Here is an 18984-nt window from a genome sequence, read left to right on the forward strand (position 1 = left end):
GAGGTTGTGTCTTGCCTTGTTGATCTCTGTTAAAGACACAAAGCCAGTAAGCAGTGAGGGTGGGTCTAAAATGAACATCCACTTCTAACTGTGATTTAACCTAGAATTCTGCTGGGACAGTCCTGTCAGGACGTGTGCTTTGGTTTTCCCAGTAATGATGACACATTTGCATTAGGTCATCTTCCCTTTCCCCCTGGTGAACGCCACAGATACATGTAAGAAGGCTGGGGAAGGGTAGGCTGTTTAATGAATTGGGGTTTTGTTTGTTTGTTTGTTGTTCCTATGTGCTAAGCCAAACACTATCGAGGTCAAATCCGTAACTTTGAACTTAATCCCATGCTGTTACCAGATGAATTTCAGTGAAAAGCAGAAACTGGTTCATGTCTAGGTTTTGGCAAAGTTACTGAAAGACATACTTCTTGGCGGTCTAGATGAACAAATGTTACAGATGTGCCCCATTCTTGGGTAACTTTAGGAACGTCTATTGGATACAGTGTTCTCTCCTCCAGGGAGATAGGGAGTGAGCTGGCTGTCACCACTGGAAGGCAGGCAGGAATCTCTCTTAACTTTATGTGGTTGCTTCTGTGATTACAGAGCTGTTTCTCTGACGGAAGTTAGATAATGCTAATACGAAAGGGTCTTTTTACTCACCTCATTTGCCCTCCTCCAGGTGAGCTGATCTTAAACTCTCAGAGGCACGTCCTATCTGCCTTATTTATTTATTTACTTATTTATTTATTTTTGGTTTATTCATTTTTTGATAGAGACAGAATGTGAGTGGGAGAGGGGCAGAGAGAGGGGGAGACACAGAATCTGAAACGGGCTCCAGGCTCCGAACTGACGGCACAGAGCCCGATGGCGGGGCTCGAACCCACGGACCGTGAGATCATGACCTGAGCTGAAGTCGGACGCTTAACCGACTGAGCCACCCAGGCGCCCATATCTGCCTTATTTTTAAATAATTCGAGAAATAGAAGAATCCTTGTCCACATCGGTAGTCTGTCCTCATGTTCAATCATCTTTAGCTCCAGAAAGCTCCCTCCTCTCTTCTCACTCAGGATCCCCTTCTGTAGCACATCCCCTTTCCTCTCCTGCTCTGGGGGTGTGCAGGACAGCCGGTCACTGGGGCAACACCCTCTGGCCCATGCGTCCCGTCCGTTTTCTCCAGACTATCTGAAGAGCAGCCTTCACTCCTCTGTTCGCTGGCAAAAGGGAATGGTGACTCTGCCAAGAAGCGCGTGCCCTTCCCTGTTCCCACCCTCTCTCCCAGCTCCCAGTTTCCCGGAGATGGTGAAGGCCAAAGGTGTCTCCAGTCTGAATCCTTTTTGCAACAAGCTTTTATTACTTTTTTTTAAACCCATCTAAGAAAGACACTTAAAAAGAAAATATCCTCAAGACAAACACGTACACACTGGGCAACACAAGGGTAGAAGGCACTACCAGCAGTCATACCCACCTCTGGGGGGAAGGGATAATTCACACAGACTATGTTCCGAGGCTCGGGACTCGGCACGGGTCCTGGGTCTAACTGTGCTTTAGATAAAGTCGGAATTTTCCCATAATCTTCTTTCATAAACACCCCTATCTCTGTATATATAGCTATATGCCCTTACGTATATATGGACATGACACTTTTTTCCTTCTCAAAAATAAAATGGCCACCCCATCAGAGGGAGGCCCTCAGCAGCATTCACAGTGGCTGCAGCAGGAGCCGTGCCTTCCATTAATGTTACAGACATGCAGCATGAAGGAAAAAGGGGCTCTCTACCCACTCCCTTTAATATACAGCAGGGAGAGATTTCTTAAGGGAGGGAAGCGATAAGGCTGAGCAGGAGATGGCAGATAACCAGGGTGTGGGGAGCGGGGGGGTTCTCAAAAATCTTGAGCTGCTAGCTCGTCTTGCTTCTGCAGCTTTGAAGACGACAGACACAGTTTGGATGACAAGGGGTCAGCATTCCTTCTGGGATCAGGGGCAGTGAGGATGCAGCAAGGGTCAGGGAGGGGACTTCTGAGGCTACACAAGCTGGGGCTCAACCTGACCCAAGCAGGACCTGGGAAGGCAGAGGAGCGAAGAAGTGATCTCTGAGAGGCTGGATGGGAAAACCGTCCCTGCTTTGGAAGTTAAAAGTCCTCCCTCCGCACTGGAGTGTCTTCGCAGTCCTGGCTACTCGCTTCAGTTGTTTGGCTAGTTCATTTTTAAGTTTGCACCTGAACCGGGAGCCAGTACAGATGTAAGTTAGGAATCTGACCCACCCTGTCCCTGCGGTTGACATCACTTCTTGGGAGTCAAAGCCCAGGATCTCAGATGGGAAGGTCTTTGACTCTTGCACCAGCCTTGGAGGGAGGGCTCTCCTGGCCTTGCCCCCCACACCGCCGTGGGCCACTTCCTGGCAGGAGCAAGCCGGCAGTAGAGCATCAAGCAAATGCACCCTGCTCCTCTCTCTGAAAACAAAAAAGGCACTGAGGTCAGCAGGAAGCCAGCCCACAGGCTCACTGAGCGCAGTGCCACGGGCGGGCCGGGCTTCAGAGTCAAGGCGGCTCCTCTGACAGCACCTGAGTCCTGGCGGAAGCAGGCCGTGCTGCAGCCCAAGGGGGACAGCAAGGCAGCCAAGCCCTCCCCAGCTCGCTAGCTGGGGGAAGGCCAAAGGCAAGTTGGACACACTTCTCTGCGACGTCTCTCGGCTTTCTCAGACCGCCTGATTTCCATTCTCACAGGAGACATTCAAAATGGTGAATGGTTGGTTTCCCTTTGGTGGAAACACATGATGATGATGGCAATGTCAAATTCAAAACTGTAACTTAAAAACAAACACTTGTCTGTTCACGACAAAGACGTGACTGTCACACTTGCGCAAATAACATATGCCTTTGGGTTTACGTGCACAGACTCTTGAGCAATGAGGGCCAGGGCGGGCTGCGGCTTCTCCAGAAGCCTCCGAGCCGGCCTCAGCTTTGGTGCTCCCTACCTGAGCATCTGGGGCCAGTGGCTTTATAACCTTCCCTTGAGCATGAACAATGGTCACATTGGGGCAGTGAGGGAACAGTCCTTTCACGAGCATTATCCTGCTTTCCAGGGCTCAGCTCAGATCTGCTAGAGGAATATGCTACAATTTTTGACTCATAAATAAAGGTCTGTGGGCGGCAAATACGAGAGAAACTGAAGAAGAATAAAAGCCAGAGAAAGAACGTAACAGCTCTGAAACCTTTCTTCTTTCCTTTGCCGGCTGGTGCGAACAATTGCGGTTCGGTGATGACAGAGGCAGCCGGTTGGCTTCCGGGAGGATTGTCCAGGACCGAGGCTGCTCTGTCCCCCATCCCCCTCCTCAGCAGCGAGCGGCAGGCAGCGCCTGGCCCGCGCGTACCTGCGCCCCTCAGAGGTTTCGTGCCACATCTGGAACTGCCAGGTGGGCACAAATGCACCCGCCAGAGGTGTCCTGAGAAAAAGTGTCTGTTGCAAAATAATAATCATAAAAATAAATCCGCGGGCACCAGAAGAGGAAGCAGGACCGGTTACCCAGGTTTGCCCTGGGATTCTCTTAAGGCCTCCTCCAGTTTCTGCCTAAACTTGTCATACTTCTTCTGCACTTGTTGGATTTTGTCCTGCTCCTCTTTTTCCAGGATCGTGAGGAAGTTCTGGAGCTCAGGGATGGAGAAGGCGTCCCACTGCGAGGCATGAGGGAGATGGGGGAGAAACAGAACAGGAGACAGGTCAGAAGCCACACGACCTGAGGGGCCCACGCTGCCTCCCCGGTTCACACGGTTCACACACGGTTCGCTACCGAATAGGCAAGTGCAGTGGATAGAGCTTGGGTTTCCCTTGTCATACCAGCAACCAAATTTCAAATCCTGGCATCTCATGACCAAGATGTACCAGTCCATGTGCGGTGTTTTATTTGGAGAATCAACCATCTTCCGTTTTCTCTGTAGCAGCTGAGATCTGTTCAGATCCCAGATGCTAGAGCCGCCCGGGGCCCCTGCTGGCCTCTCTGGCTGTCTGCTGCGGGGCGATGAACGACAGGCTCTCAGCGTGCAGACCCCCAAGAGGCAGATGGAGCTGGACTCAGCCCCCGGAGACTGTGTTTCAGCCTGACTCCACCATGGGATCTCGGGCACATCACTGCGCCCTTCTCAGCCTGCTTGTTCATCTGCCACGGGCTTAGGGTCTCCGCCTCCCTTGGCTGGCAGAGCAGATAACGAGGTAACATAACCTGTAAAGCTCTGTAGAGCCCGGTTGGCCCAGGCCTGCCCCGATGGGACCTGGCCTCCCGGGACGGAAGGCAAGCGTCACTGCTCTCAGGCTGACCCAGGAGCAGAGCCCCCGCCCCACTCTGTGGAGCCAGGGGTTTTGACTCCTAAGCTCTTTTGAGCACAAAAGAATATTCAGGTTTATCTAGTTTAATCCCCACATTGCATAACTGAGGAGACCGAAGCCCACAGAGGGAAGGTGGTAGAGCTACTGGGACAGAGCTGCAGCAGCAGAACCGGAATTAGAGCCCCGTCTCTGAACTCCCCAGGCCCGTGAGTTTTGCACCAGGCCTGCAGCGTTCAGACGTTTTCAGCAGAGTACTTTTTCCGAAAATCTGACTCCAGTGTATACATCAGCTGGAAGCCCAGCTGCCTGACTGAAGCAGGGAGAGGGGACAGAGCCCTAACACCTGCCTAGATGCCCCGAATCTCCACGGTGACCCCTAACCCTAGGCCTCCACCGAACACAGTGTGCCAAACGCCGAGGATGCTCCCCGCCCTCGGCCACTCCTCCGTGACTCCAACTCCCAAGTATCCCAGGCCGCGGAGGGCGCCAGCCTGATTTCACCCTAGTTCGTGCCGCCACACTGCACTCTGATGAACTCCCCTTTGAGGAAGGAGGTCCGTTTTTAAGAGCCAGGGAGAGACGCACGGCTCAGTGTGTGTGGCATGGAGCTTGCTGGGCCTCAGGCCATCCTGGAGCAAAACCAACCTGGGCCCGGACACAGGAGCTTCCCAGTGCCCCTCCACCCTGGGTGTTCAGAAATAAAGCCCATGAAATCCTTTCTTTCCACAGACCTTGCCAGACACAGGCGCTGACTTGCATCCCCCAGGATGCTTACAATCCTGGCTTTGGACACTGAACCTCCTTGGCCCAGCACTTACCCCGGCTCTACTTTCTCAGCCCATTTTCCCAGCTGCCTCCGCAGGGCCCCCAGCTATGCCGGGTAGGGAGGACGACGCCCACGAGGGTGCCCCATCCAGTGTGCCCTGAGGGCTGGGTTTGTGCAACCAGCAAAGGGGCCCAGACCTACCTCCACCTCTCCAGTTTCATTCTCCTTGAGCACAAAGCTGAGGACGTCATTGTCAGGCCCAGCCAGCAAGCGCAGGTACAGGGGGCAATCAGCGATAGAGAGTTTCTGGAAGAGCACTGCAAACCAAGAGAGGGAGTTAGGGGCTCATCGGAGGTGGGGAGGAGGACAGACCCAGAAATAAGACGCAGGGTGGTTATAACTGGAAGTAGCCAACCTTCCAACCTAATGAAATGAACCTGATGAGAAGACATAGGGAGTGACCTTTTATTTTTGGTGTCTGCTGAGAGTTGGAAACTTGTTTCCACTTGCATCACCTCCCGAAAGATTAGCAGTGGCAGGCGGGTGCTCTCCCATTCCACAGATCAGGAAGTGGGAGCCCAGGGTGTGGGTTTCCCGCAGTCACGTACAAAGTGAGGGGCACCGAGAGCAGGCGCGTGCTCCCCGTCCAGCTCTCTGCCCAGAGTGCCTGTGTGGCCCTTCCACGTGGCTGGAGTGCAGTGCCCAGAGGAAGCCCAGTCCTCCCACCCAAGTCTGGCAGGGGTTCAGTGGGAGAGGTGGTTTCTGGCCGGGAGCTTGCTCTCTCATACCTTGCCCGTCCTTGTGTATCCGCTTAAAAAGTGCAAACTTCTGGGGATTGTCCACAACCATGAACTTCTTGAGCAGCCCCTGGATGACCTCACTGACCGTGGTGGTGCTGCTGATGTGCAGCTGCTTGATGGCATCCAGAGGAAGATAGAAGGACGTCCGCTTGTCCGTGGTGGCCGCCAGGTTCACTTCCTTGATGGCATCGTAGATGGACTGGGGCCGGATCCCCGCAGGCACGGTCACTGGCCGCCGAAGTTTCAAATGCACTTTGATGAAACCCGTGTAGGTGCCATCTTCACTCTGAGGAAGAAGGTGGGGGGGTGCCCCATGGGTCAGCTCCGGTCTGACTTGCATGATCCTAGCTGCCACTCTGGGCCACTGCCCTGGATCAGGGGCAGGGGGTGGGGTGGTTGCAGAGGCCTTTCCTAATAACAGTGCTATCCCAGTCAGCCCCCCACCTGTCTCCCCGAGTTCCTTCCCATCTCTGCTGACCTGGAAGTGCTGGAGGGCAGAGACACTGTCCCCCTGCCAGCCCTGCATCGGGCCAAGAGAAGGCACGCAGTATCCAGCAACCAGGGGGGACACGAGGAGCTGCCGTGGCTTTCGCTCTGGGGGCTCAGGCTCCCTGTCCCAATCCCCTGCCTTTGGTGAGTCCCCACTCCTGGGAGGCAGGGTCTGGAGCGTCCTCTCTAGTTTGCCCCTCCAAACCAGGGAGGAGCAGGAAGGCTCTGTAAAGAGGCCCCTGGAGAACCGGCCCACTGGATTTCCTCCTGTATTTCTTTCCAAACCAGCAGCCTGCAAGACTTAATGCCCAGGTCCACCGGAGACTGGATTTTCTAGCGTGCCCTCTGGCCGAAGCCCCCAGAGCCAGTTGCTACCAGCCTCCGGCAGGGGGCAGCGTTCTTCTACCTTCTCCTCCCCTTCCCTTCCCACTGAAGATGGCCTTCGCTAGCCTGGCTCAGAGCGCTGCACAGTCCAAGGAAGCCTCCTGAGACGCAGGCTGTAACGGTGCAACAACCAAGAGGGAGAGGACGAGGAGCTGCGAACCGCCCTTGTGAGGCCTTCCTGAGGGCGGAGCAGTACCAGGTCACTCTATATTACTTAAATCTCAGGACAGCTTTGACAAGTGGGCACCAATACCTCTTTCACACTGAAGCTCAGGGACGGTAAGAAGGTTCCCAAATGGAAAAGTGGGAAGAGCCAGAGACGGATTTGGATCTTATTCTAAAGCCCATTCTTCCCTGCAGCCCCGGGGGTGGGTCCCTGACCACCTGGGTTCTCAGCCTTGCACAAGCCCCCAGGCCTGGGGAAAGGGGAGGGGCCTCAGAAGGGCCGCCCCAGAACCTAGAGGGGGAGCAGGGGAGCCCAAGTGACCGGGGGCGTGGCTGGGGTCGTGGATGGGGGCGGCCCGACGCACCAGCTTCATGCCCAGGCAGTTCTTCTCCCGGGTATTGTAGCTGTCAATCTTCTGCTTGATCTCCTGCAGTGTGGGCGGGCGCTGCGTCTCCTCCGGGGGTTTACAGACATTCTGGAACACAGAAGTGAGAGTGGGCACACAGTGGATGAGAAAGGGTAGGACCACACCCTCCCAAAGGCCTCCCTGACCAAGCATAGGGAGCAGCAGCCCCACGGGGTAAAAACTAATTCCACGGGCTCACAGTGAGAACAATCAGAGGTCAAATTCCAGTGCTGCCACTGCCTAGCCGGGCCAGCCCTGGGGAAATAGCTCTAAACCTCAGTCTCCTCACCTGTGAAATGGGAACAATAACTACCCTTCAGGCTTGCCGTGAGACTAATATGAACATGCCCAGCACATGGGCACCGACCACAAATCTGGTGAATCAGCAGAGCAGCATTGGCTCACAGAGGGTTGCTATGGAAAACATAGCCTTTAGATGCTAAGGGAGATGCAGAGAAATGCAAGCCGGGGTCCATCTCCTCAAGGAAGTAACAATAGAGCTGGAGAGAAAGGAATGTACACACAGTCCCAGCATATGCTGATGGGAAAGACAGTAATTCACCCCGACCCAGGGGACCAAGGGCACGTGAGCATCAGCTCAGGCCCCACATCACCAGCCACAGAATTTTGCACATAAGTCAGTTCAGCTGATCCCTGAACAATACAGGTTTGAACTGCATGGATCCACTTATACACCAACTCTTTTTTGATAAATACAGTCCAGTGCTGTAAATGTATTTTCTCTCCCTTATGATTTTCTTCATAACATTTTCTTTTCTCTAGCTCACTTTATTGTAAGAATGCAGCGTATAATACACATAACATACAAAACTGAGTTAATCGACTGTTCATGTTATTGGTAAGGTTTCCGGTCAACAGTAGGCTATCAGTGGTGAAGGTTTGGGGATGTCAAAAGTTATACTCAGATTTTTTATTGTGCAGGGGGGTCAGCGCCCCCAACCCTGACGTTGCTCAGGGGTGAACTGTATATATTTATCAAACAAATGAGTGAACCAGAAAGGGACAGGGGGCTGTCCTTCTACAATAATTGAAAGAATCAGCCTCCTCTCCTGGAGCATGGGGACAACCAACATGTTCTCAGCACCCCCTCTGTGGTGACAACTTGGCATGCACGGTCTCTTCATCCTCATGAACCAGAACTCTGTGAGATGGAGTTTATTACCTACATTTTACAAGTGAGACAACCAGGACTAAGGAGTTCAGTAAGTTGCCTAGAGCCCTGTCCATATGTGCAGAACTAAGAGGAAATTCCAGGGCTGTTCTGTTGAGTCCTTCCCAAGGGCTCCCCTGGTGCCCTCTCCCCCTAGGGAAGGGTAAGGGAAGAATAAAACTGAAGAAGAAGCTGGGGGTCAGTGTCCTTCACGCTGCGGAGGGGGTTCAGGGGTGAATTCTGGGGTCTCGGCAACTCTGTCCCTCGTTACTTCCCTGCATTTCTCCCAACCTCCCTGCCGCCCAGCTTCTCAATCTTATCTCCATGCTGCCTGTGTGTGGCCTGGAGTGCAGGAGCCATGGTTTGAGAAAAACCCACCCAGAACTCGCCTGATTTTAGAAATCTAGCAGACTCAACGCGGATCAGGATTCTCCTTTGGCAAATGAGGAAACAGGCCCAGAGAGGCAGAGCGTCTGTGTTCTCCTGGCTGCCTCCCTGACACCACCCTTCAGGGGTGGGGTTTGGTTGGGGAACTTCACACCCACCCTGTCATGGCAACACCACCCAGTTGAACACAATGGGAGCCCCCAACAGAGCCCGCCCTGGCTGTCCTCCCTCCAGCACGCTGTCCATGGAGATTGGGCACACCCAGCAGGATGCCCTCACTTCCTCCTCCTGCTTTCCCACCCCCCTCCCCGGGGCCGATAACATGTTCTGTGGCTGCTGTGGTGAGCTGGCGTGGCACCCACCCCCGCCCCTCTGCATGGAGATAAGCCTACACCCCTTTTCCATCGCAGCATCTTCCCTTGGCTTGTCTGCTCCCCACTGTACTCTTCCTCAGGGGTCCTGAAAAGAACAGCATTGTGCGACGTGCTTTCACATACCTTCTCTCACATACCACCTACGCTACTCCCATTTTACAGATTATAAAACTGAGGCTTAGAGGGGTTAAGGAACAGATCTGTGGTCCCACTGCTAGTAAGCATCTGAGTAGGGCCTGGAGAGCAGAGCCCATCTAAATCTGCAGCCCATGTTCTTCTCGATTCACCACATGGCCACTCTAGGCAGCTTCTGCCACTCCCATAATGCCCGCTGAAATTCCACCCCTCCAGGCTGGGGTGTGCAGCTGTTAAACCGAGGCCTATAAACTATGGGACCTGTGAAACATTCATCCAAGTGTATCTGATCAGTGGGCCAGGCCCCAGAGGCATCAGGACCCACGGGCACCACGTCACCTGCAAAGACGTCAAGGAGGGACTTCTCATCCCGCAAGTGGGATGTAGCTGCCAGGAGGCAGGACCCACCCTTTTCCTACGTGGCTGCTCAGGCTCTTGAACTGGACCTTGATCCCATCGAAGACCACCCAAGGGGGAGCACAGGCCAGGGCATCTCCTGTTTGCTTGAGGTAAGTAGCAGGTGATACGAGCCTCACAGAGTGTCTTCATTCACTGTCAATTCATTAACCCAGCTCCTCAAATGGAGCTCCTGATTCCTCATCCATTCCCACAGTTAGTTCCTGGAGACACACACTGCCCCAGAAACCCTCCCAACCCTCTCCACAGCGGGGCTCATCCCTACGGGGCCACGTGTGCCTGGCGGAGGCTCAGCCCTGGGAGCTTCCGGCCAGAAAGACCAGTCATCTGGTTACTCCCATGTGCTCCCCCCTTTCCAGCCGTGAAGCACGCAGGCTGTCCCCTCCTCAGGAGTTCACAGCTTTCTCAAACTTGTCTACAAAAAAAAAACAAAAGTTAAATGATGGAAAGGAAACTCTCGAAGCTCCTGAGAGATCTCCTCTCATAGCTTCCAACTGGCTACAGCCATTTCCCTGTCAGAAAAGGCAGCTGTGTCACAGCTTGCAAAAGCCGATTGTTCCGGGCTTGGGTCTGTATACAGCAAGAGGCAGAGCTACTGTGACTAAAGGTTTCTTCTTCTTCCTGTTCCCCTTTCCTTCAGCAGATAACCCATCTATCCGCCCCCTTTCCCGCCACAAACCTGGGGAAGTGACGCAAGCATCCGAGGTCACCCCTTCCAGGACTGATGCAAAAGACAAGCGTCCTGGTCTCCCCGCCCCGTTGGAAGTGCCAGGAACCCTGTGTGGCCAACACGTGGAGTCCCCCAGCCTGGTGTGTCAGCACCTGGGGCCGCTATGCCTGCCGCCCAAACTGCATCTGCCAGATGAGATCTGACCCATGGATTGGATGAAGCACCTGCCAAAGCAGGCCAGCCAGCCACAGCCACGGGAGCTCACTAATCCCTTCCCTCCCAGGGATGATACAGAAGCGAGGCCAGTGGTTCTCTTTCTTTCTTTCTTTCTTTCTTTCTTTTTTTTAATTTTTTTAATGTTTATTTATTTATTTTGAGAGAGAGTGCAAGCAAGGGAGGGGGCAGAGAGAGACGGAGAGAATCCCAAGCAGGCTCTGCACTGTCAGCACAGAGCCTGATGTGGGGTCCGAACCCACAAACCATGAGATCATGACCTGAGCCAAAATCAGGAGTCAGATGCTCAACCGACGGAGCCACACCCAGGTGCCCCTAGGCCCATGGTTCTTAAATTTGGCTACACACGGAATCATCTAGGGGATCTCTAAAAACACTGGGCTCCATCCTGGAGATTCTGATTTATGGCCTGGGGTCCAGCCTGGGCAGAGGTAATTCTGATGTTCAGCAATGTTTGAGAAGAACCGGTATAGACCCCTCGCAGCCCATTTCAGATCCTAAGGGTCGCCATCCAGCAGCAGAATTAACACTTGGCCACCTACAGATATTCACTGCCAGGAGGTTTACCTAAAAGGAAGTATCTGCTCTGTGAACAAGGTCAATAATATAGTAATCTTCAGAGGGTAAGGCAAAGACCTCAATTTCTATTCACCTGCCAGATTTTCAAGTCCTCAAAGTGAAAGATTTGTTTCCGTTCACGGGTACAAAGCTAGAAACCACGCAGCTAGCGTTTTGTCTCCTAGGTTAGCCCAAGATGGAGACAGAACGGGAACTCACTCTGATTGAACAAATACCGGCATTGGCCTGCGAGGTGTCCCTCGTAGGGGGTTTACACATCTCGGTGCATCTGGCATGGAATTCGTCCGCTCTGATTAAGCCGCTGGCACCGGTGGCAGATGGTTTAGCTGTTCCCGATGCAGCTGGCACATCCAAGACACTGGTGAAAAATAGGTTTCTGCTCCCACATCCTAAGCTATGGAAAGGGCTGCGTTGCCTCTCAGGGCTCGAGTTTATTAGGGTACAGCCAGGTGAAGAGGCTAGCTGCTAGGGGTCAGAACAGAAATGCTCCCCCGAGAGAGTGATCCTCAAACTTTTCTATCAAAATATCACAGGGGCGCGTGGGTGGCTCAGTCGGTTGAGCGTCGGACTCTTGGTTTCGGCTCAGGTCGTGATCTCACAGTTTCGTGAGTTCAAGCCCCATGTTGAGCTCCGCACTGACAGCTCAGAGCCTGGAGCCTGCTTTGGATTCTGTGTCTCCTGCTCTCTCTGTCCCTCCCCCACTGGCTCTCTCTCTCTCAAAAATAAACATACATTAAAAAATATTATCCTTAACATCAAAGTTAAGAGGACCATCCCTGTGGTCTGGGGCCTGTCTCAGAGCAGATTTACCTGAAGTTGAATTTTACTTTAAGAAGAAACCCAGGGGTGCGTGGGTGGCTCAGCTGGTTAAGGGTCTGACTCTTGATTTCGGCTCAGGTCATGACCTTGTGGTTCATGAGTTCGAGCCCCTCATCAGGTTCTGTGCTGACAGTGCAGAGCCTGCTTGGGGTTCTCTCTCTCTCCCTCTCTCTCTGCCCCCTCCCATGCTTTCTCTCTCTCTGTCTCTGTCTCTCTCAAAAATAAGTAAAAAAATAAAACTTTAAAAAAAAAAAAGAAACCCAAACATTGGTTAACTCTGCATTCTTTTTTTATTAAAGTTTTTTTTTTAATTTATTTAGAGAGAGACAAAGAGAGCATGAGCGGGGGAGGGGCAGAGAGAGAATCCCAAGCAGGCTTCGTGCTGTCGGCACAAAGCCCCACCTGGGGCTTGAACTCAGGAGCCATGAGATCGTGACCTGAGCCAAAATCAAGAGCCAGACACCTAACCGACTGAGCAACCCAGGTGCCTCTAACTGCGTTCTAATCAATGACACACGTCTTGATTTTGGTCACTGGGGAAGAAGAGGCTCTGAGTGAGTCCCGTGGCTTCTAGTATCCCCAGGTGGACACAGGGCAGCCCGTCAAAGCCCCAGCAACAAGGGGGCCCCAGGGTGAGCGGTGAGCTGAGGAGAATCAGATACATTCTGATGCATCAGCTACCTTCATGCCATTTTTTTTCTTGACCCGAATCCCACAAACTTCATTTTTGCCAAAAACTTCACTCTCCCTCTTGTTAAACTCCTCAGCCTCTCCTCCCTTCATGATGGTTTCATCGTATCGCTCCCATCTGCCCACCTGAGGTCCTGCAACCTGCCCCGGCCTCTCTGACCACTCCTGCCTTGAATGATGGTGATGATGACCATCCCTTATTTTATTTATTTACCAGCTACGTATGCCAGGCAGCACTCTGATCACTTGGCATGTGTTAGTTCACTTCATCCTCCCCACAAATGCATGGGAATGCCCATTTCACAGATGAGGAAACTGAGCACCAGCAAGCTTAAAGCGAACCCACACCTAAAGCTAGCACTATACCATCTGGCACTTAAATACTCATCTACTTATATTAGCCTCCAAGTAGACTACCTCTCTATCTTGAGTTGTCTTCTCAGCTAGAGTGAATTTTCTTAATGACCTACACCATGCTTCTATTTATTCTCTGTGCCCAGTGGCACCAAGCATGAAATGGATAATAGGTACTTGCTCAAGAAGCTTCAATGGCTCCTTATTGCCTACAAGGAGTAGGGGGAAAGATCTTATTTCTCCCTAGGAATTACAGAGCAATGAGCCTTGGATTTCAGTGTAGACTGAGTTCCGTAAGAGAAGCACCCATACCTGTCGTATCCATCACGGCATCCCAGAGCCTAGATGCAGCTCGGAACAAGTAGAGGCTGAGGAAATACCTGCAGGATGGACATAAGCATGCATTTGGGTTCTGACCCCCATTACTAAGTGATCTTGAGGAAATCCGATAACCTCCTTAAGCCTCAGCTTTATCTGTCAATTTGAAATACAAATCCTTTATTGGCTGATAGGATTCATGCCAAGGTAAGACCAAATGAGATAATGGGTGCAAAAACCGTTTTGGAAATTATCAAACCCATCCAAAGGCACATATGGTTACGGTCATCCCAGGCTTACAAAGTCCTACCCCTATGAGCCAGTCTCACTTCTCATTTTCCTTGAGCACTTAATCAGGCTTGACCACCATGCCATAGAGTTTGTTGGCTCTGGTGGCTGGCAAACTTTTTCTGCAGAGGGCCAGGTAGTAAATACTGTAGGTTTTGCTGGCCATACAGTCTTTGTGGTAACTACTTAACTCTGCCACTGTAGCACAAAGCAGCCGCAGGACAAGCATGGCTATGTTTCAATAAAACTTTATTTATGGCATCCGGTGCATGAGCAGGAGTTTGCTCACCTCTGCTCTCCACCATTGGGCGGTCTCTCCTGCTTAGAATACACAGCTCCCATCTCCCCTGGTGCCGTCGCCCATGGCGGTGTCCTCATTCTCCACTCTCCTACCATGGGAGATCTCCGACATTTTCATTCCCAATTGGAGGAAGGCATATACAGGTTTGTACCGGATGCTGCCTTTCTTCTGAATGATACTCTTCCCGAGAGCCATGTACTTCCTGTGTTTCCTCACACCCCTGGTCCTCACTCTCACTTAATGGACATGTTGTGCAAGTGGGCAAAGGCTTCATCGCTTCATTGGAGTTGTGCTTACTGTCTGTCTCCCATGAGGAGGCAACAAGCTGGCTGAGGAAGGGATGCCCGTGGGCAGCAGGGCTCACGCACTGGCTCGGGGACTGACTCCCAAACCCCAGCCCCGTGGCCCCGAAGCCTCAGATTCCTGTCGTCGCCAAGCTGCAAATTACCACATGCCACGGGCCTCTGCAGCTGCTGGCTGACAAATCCACTACTACAAGGACCATGGAGGTGCCTTCACAGCCTGTGCGGCTGCATTTGGATCTAATTATATGCTGCCTTTTATTGTTTAATTATTATTTCACATGTGTTAATCCCATCTTCCCAATGAGATGCTCCCTGGAGGGAGACAGACCTGATGTCTGATGATGGTGCTTCTGTCCTACCCCTTGCAAGACTCCGCAGAGCTCCGAGGTGACCTCCAAGGAGGAGGCAAGGAGAAGGTGGAGTAGGCTGGGTGGCGCCCAGCCCAGGGCCCCGCCACGGGCTGCAGTCAGGCCCAGGACATGTCCCGCTGACCGGCACCCCGAGAGGCTGATGCCAAGGCAGGGCCGCAAGGGCCGCGGGCTTCGGCTGGCTGGCCAGCCCCGTGGCTCAGCTCTTTACGGCTTCCTGGTAGGAACCAGTGCAACACCGTCATGAGCGACGGCCTCCGGCAAGTCACTTCCCCTCTCGGGGCCTCAGTTTCCTCATCTGTGAAATCACGAAGTGAGACCCCTTTGCAGCTCTACGAGTTTACATCGGAGGGTGGCTTCTTTTGTCACTGCTTCCTCTTCTATTTCGGAGAGCTGGGGGGTGGGGGCCCCTCGGAGGGCGGCTGGGTTTGCCCGAAATGCAGTGGTAATGACTGTTGTGAGATGGTATAAGAACGCGTCTCACCTCTACAGCCTTACTTGTCTCACCACTGGCCACTTGCTTTCTCTCTCGTCTGTAAGTCACCGTGTGAGCCAAACTCAAGTAGCTTTACACCTTCCTAACTCACACAACCCAAGGAAACAAAACAAAAACAATCCCGGAAGCCATTTACCATGAGTTTTTGCCACACTTCCTCTTTCTCAGCTCTTAGCAAATCTGCCAGCAGCCACTCTCTTGCCCCTTGGAAACCGACCCCAGGCCTATGTCGGGAAAGGGGAGAGCCTCGGCGAGGCCTTCCTGCATGAGAAGGACATCTGTGGACACCTCGCACCTACCCTGCTGCCCAACAGCGGCACAGGCCCCACACACCTGATGTTTCTGTTAAGCCTGTCCTGAATAGGAACATCAGAGGAAAGGGGCAGACACCCCTCTGCCTGGGCTGGGAACGCCCTGCCCAAAGCCCAGACCACATTCAAGGCTCATTGGTCCCTTGGTGACAGCCTCAACCAAATGGGAAAGAGGAAGCCCCACAGGGTCTCACCACAGGGCCCCCTTCCAGGTCGCAGATGGTCCGTGTTCTGGAATGATTGTCCCAGCCTCACCCTGGGCAGTGAAGGGGTTGATTCCCCCAGATCCTTCCATGGAGCTGTCCAATGTCCCAGAAGTAAAAGGATTGGAAACTCCTGAACTGTGTCCTCCAGTAGGTTATTCCCATCAGAAGAAGGAAGGGGCGGGCTTCATCACGGAGCCAATCCCTACAAGCAGAGCCATGCAGAATTTGAGCTGCTCTGGGGAGGGCGGGGGAGGTAGAGGAGCAGGAAATAAAAAGGGGGTGGGACTTGAGAAACTGGAAAGAGACTAAAGTCCCCAAAGACAAAACTGTAGAGCAGATGGTCAACGCAGACAGTCAACAGTAACTGATTGAGTTGCCCATGGGGTGGGGAGTGTGAAAGGCACCTTGGGACATGAAAGCGGCCGGCCACGGCCCCCGTCCCGGGGAGCGCACAGGCTATCCGCGGAGGGAAGACAGAGATGCGCGCACCGTGAACACCAGACAGCAGGCGCCGTCCGCGCAGAGCCTCGGCGCTTCTGGGCAGCCAGATCAGCTCCGCGTGTGCGCACGTGATGAAGGCGGTGCCAGCGGGCTCCCCGGGCGGCCGGCGTGTCCTGGAGCCCGTGCACAGTGCCCCTCACTGAGGTGGCCATCTCAGTCTACGAGCAGGGGCAGGTCCTCCGGGGTGAGTCAGGACCAGAGAACATCAGCTCCCTGCGGGCCTTGGAGCCGCAGTGACCTGGGTTCAAGCCCTGCGGCGCCTCGATATAATAGCAAAAATCGCCAACAGGCCAGGGTTTCGCAGTCACGGTCTCATTTCATCTTTGCCATAACTCGGTGAGGGCGGTGTGCTATCACCCAGAGCCCCTGCTCCTCACCGCCAGACCACACCGCCCTGCACGGCTGGCGTGCCCTCAGTTGTCTGTGCACGTGGGCAAGTCAGCGTCCCTGAGACTGGGATTTCTGTCTGAGAAACGCAGGTAAGGAGGCCTTCTCTACACACTTGTCGCGGGGATGAAATGAGATTGCACATCTGGAAGCGCTTAGCACAACGCACGCTTAGAGTAAGCGCTCGAGAAACAGCAGCTAGCGAACCATCATCGTAACCGTCGCCAGCGGCAGCGGTCATCGGTCTGGCAGGGCAGAGGAAAGGTTGGGCGGTGGGGCTGACTCAACGTGGGAGTCCTCTTGCCTTAACCTTGATCTCCTGACAGGCCCTTCAGCCAAAGCCAGGTTGTGACTCTGTGTGTCCTAAGCACTTTTGTCTTCAGTGCTATGGGCCCCTCTTCCACCATTAAAAAAAACAAAGATTGGAAATTTTATTTTTTGATAGCACTGATATCAAGAAAAACATATTATTATTATATAGAAAACAAAGGATTTCTTCCTCCTGATTTTAAAAGAAATCAAAACACTTTCGTGGGCCCTTAAAGTATCGCGGGTCCCTCTGGCACCATAGGCCACCGTGTCTCGTGAATAAGTCAGCAGTGCTTTCAACGCCGGAGTCCCAGGTAGGGTGACCTGGAACTGAGAGTTTTCTTGGGATGCAGGACCTTCGGTGCTACAATCAGGACAGTCCCGGGCAAACCAGCATATTTGGTTACCCTGGTCCCAGGGACCCCTCGCAGGCCTAGATGGACTCCCTCCCTCTCTTTTCCTCGCCACTGTGGGCCTCAGGGACACTATTCGCTCTTCTGCCCTCTGGAACGCTGCACGTGTACTCTGCCCTACAGGTCTTCCTGACACTCCCCCCACACCCCTGCCTGGCCACCCCTGCCTGGCTGTGGCCTGGACACAGTGGCCTGGCTGCCTCTGCCAATCAGCCCACATCCCTGCAGCTTGATAACAGAAGGCAAGCTCCCTGAGGACAGGGACTGCTCTGTTCACTGATGTAGCTCCTCGGACAGTGCCTGGCAGACAGGAAGGGCTCATTAAACATTCGCCTAATCAACTGAATAAAACACAAAGAAGTAATAAGACACACACGTGCACGCACACACGTGTGCACACACACATGCACACAAATCCCCAAACAAATACGGGAAGATTCAAAGGTTCCAGAATTGCATAAGGCTCCTATATTCTAGTCCACGGCATCTACTGACTTGTGAGACAATAACTGGGAATCAGAGGAGACCCCCGTAGATGATGCAACCCCCTTCCATCTCTACTCTCCCCTGCCGTGGGCCTTCCTGAAGCCCCCTTTTCAGCTCAGAGGTCTCAAGTGTGAATCCAAGCAGAAGGGGGCGACACCCATTCTACTTCAACGGCCACGGGAGTTTTCCCTTGGGGCATTTTCTCATGCCTTTGGGGTTCCTAGGGCAAGAGAAGGTCTTTCTCCAGGTTAGTTTTCCTCACTGGATTTCCATCTAGGTCCCTGTCCCCTCACCCAGCCTCACCTAGGTCAGCCTCCTTTCCGTCTCCCTGCTTCCTTAGTTTGGCTCCAAAGCCAGCGACTGTACCTTTTCCATCCCTGCATTCCCAGACCACCCAGAAGCAGAGAGCTGTGGAGTGAGAAAGGGGTGATCCAGAGCACTAAGCAGTGAATCAGGGATGATGGTGGGCAGGGACTGAGTGGGTCTCACTACCCCGTCCCAGACTCCGGTCTCTCTGAAGGCTGGACCCTGCTTTTTCAGAACCAATTTAAACAAGATTCCACTTATCATATGTCTGACAAAGGACCGCTATCCAGGACATATAAAGAACCCCAACAAGCCAACAACAACATAGAAAAAAAACAATTAAAAAAAAATGGACAAAAGGCTTGAATAGGCATTCTCCAAAGATATACAGATGGCCAGTAAGAACATGAAAAGATGTATCAACATCACTAATCATTAGGGAAATGCAAATCAAAACCAAAACGAGATGCCATCTCGTGCTTATTTAGGATGGCCATTATCAAAAACACAGAACATACAAAGCGCTGGCAAGATTGTGGAGAAATCAGAAGCCTGTGCATTGCTGGTGGGAATGCAAAATGCTGAAGCCGCCTGGGAAACAGCATGGCAACTCCTCAAAAAATTAAACACAAAGAATCACCATATTATCCAGCAAGGCCACTTTTGGGCATACACCTGAAAGAGATGAGAATGAAACTTAAACAGGTGTTTGGACACTCATGTCACAGCGGCACTGTTCACACTGACCAAAAGGCAGAAGCCACCCACCGATGCACACACAGGTAGATGAACAAAATGTGCTGTAGACACCCAATGCAATATTATTCATCCATTAA

General features: G+C 52.8%; 1 protein-coding gene across 3 annotated transcripts in view; it reads right to left on the minus strand.

The window, feature by feature from the left end:
• Positions 1–18984, minus strand: part of RASSF5 (Ras association domain family member 5) — a 71737-nt gene that overhangs the window by 3090 nt on the left and 49663 nt on the right. For 2 of the 3 annotated variants that reach the window (XM_019434056.2, XM_019434073.2), the window contains 4 exons: positions 7282–7392; positions 5867–6164; positions 5280–5395; positions 1320–3663 (listed from right to left, as the gene is read on the minus strand). In XM_019434056.2, coding sequence (XP_019289601.1) covers positions 3511–3663; positions 5280–5395; positions 5867–6164; positions 7282–7392 — 678 coding nt within the window. In that variant the 3' untranslated portion in view covers positions 1320–3510. Of the gene's footprint in view, positions 1–1319; positions 3664–5279; positions 5396–5866; positions 6165–7281; positions 7393–18984 lie in introns of those variants that run through there. The other variant, XM_019434066.2, reaches the window with a different exon arrangement.

This window comes from Panthera pardus, unplaced genomic scaffold, assembly GCF_024362965.1.
Source record: "Panthera pardus isolate Hobbes unplaced genomic scaffold, ASM2436296v1 HiC_scaffold_21, whole genome shotgun sequence".
NCBI classification, from domain to species: Eukaryota; Metazoa; Chordata; class Mammalia; order Carnivora; family Felidae; genus Panthera; species Panthera pardus.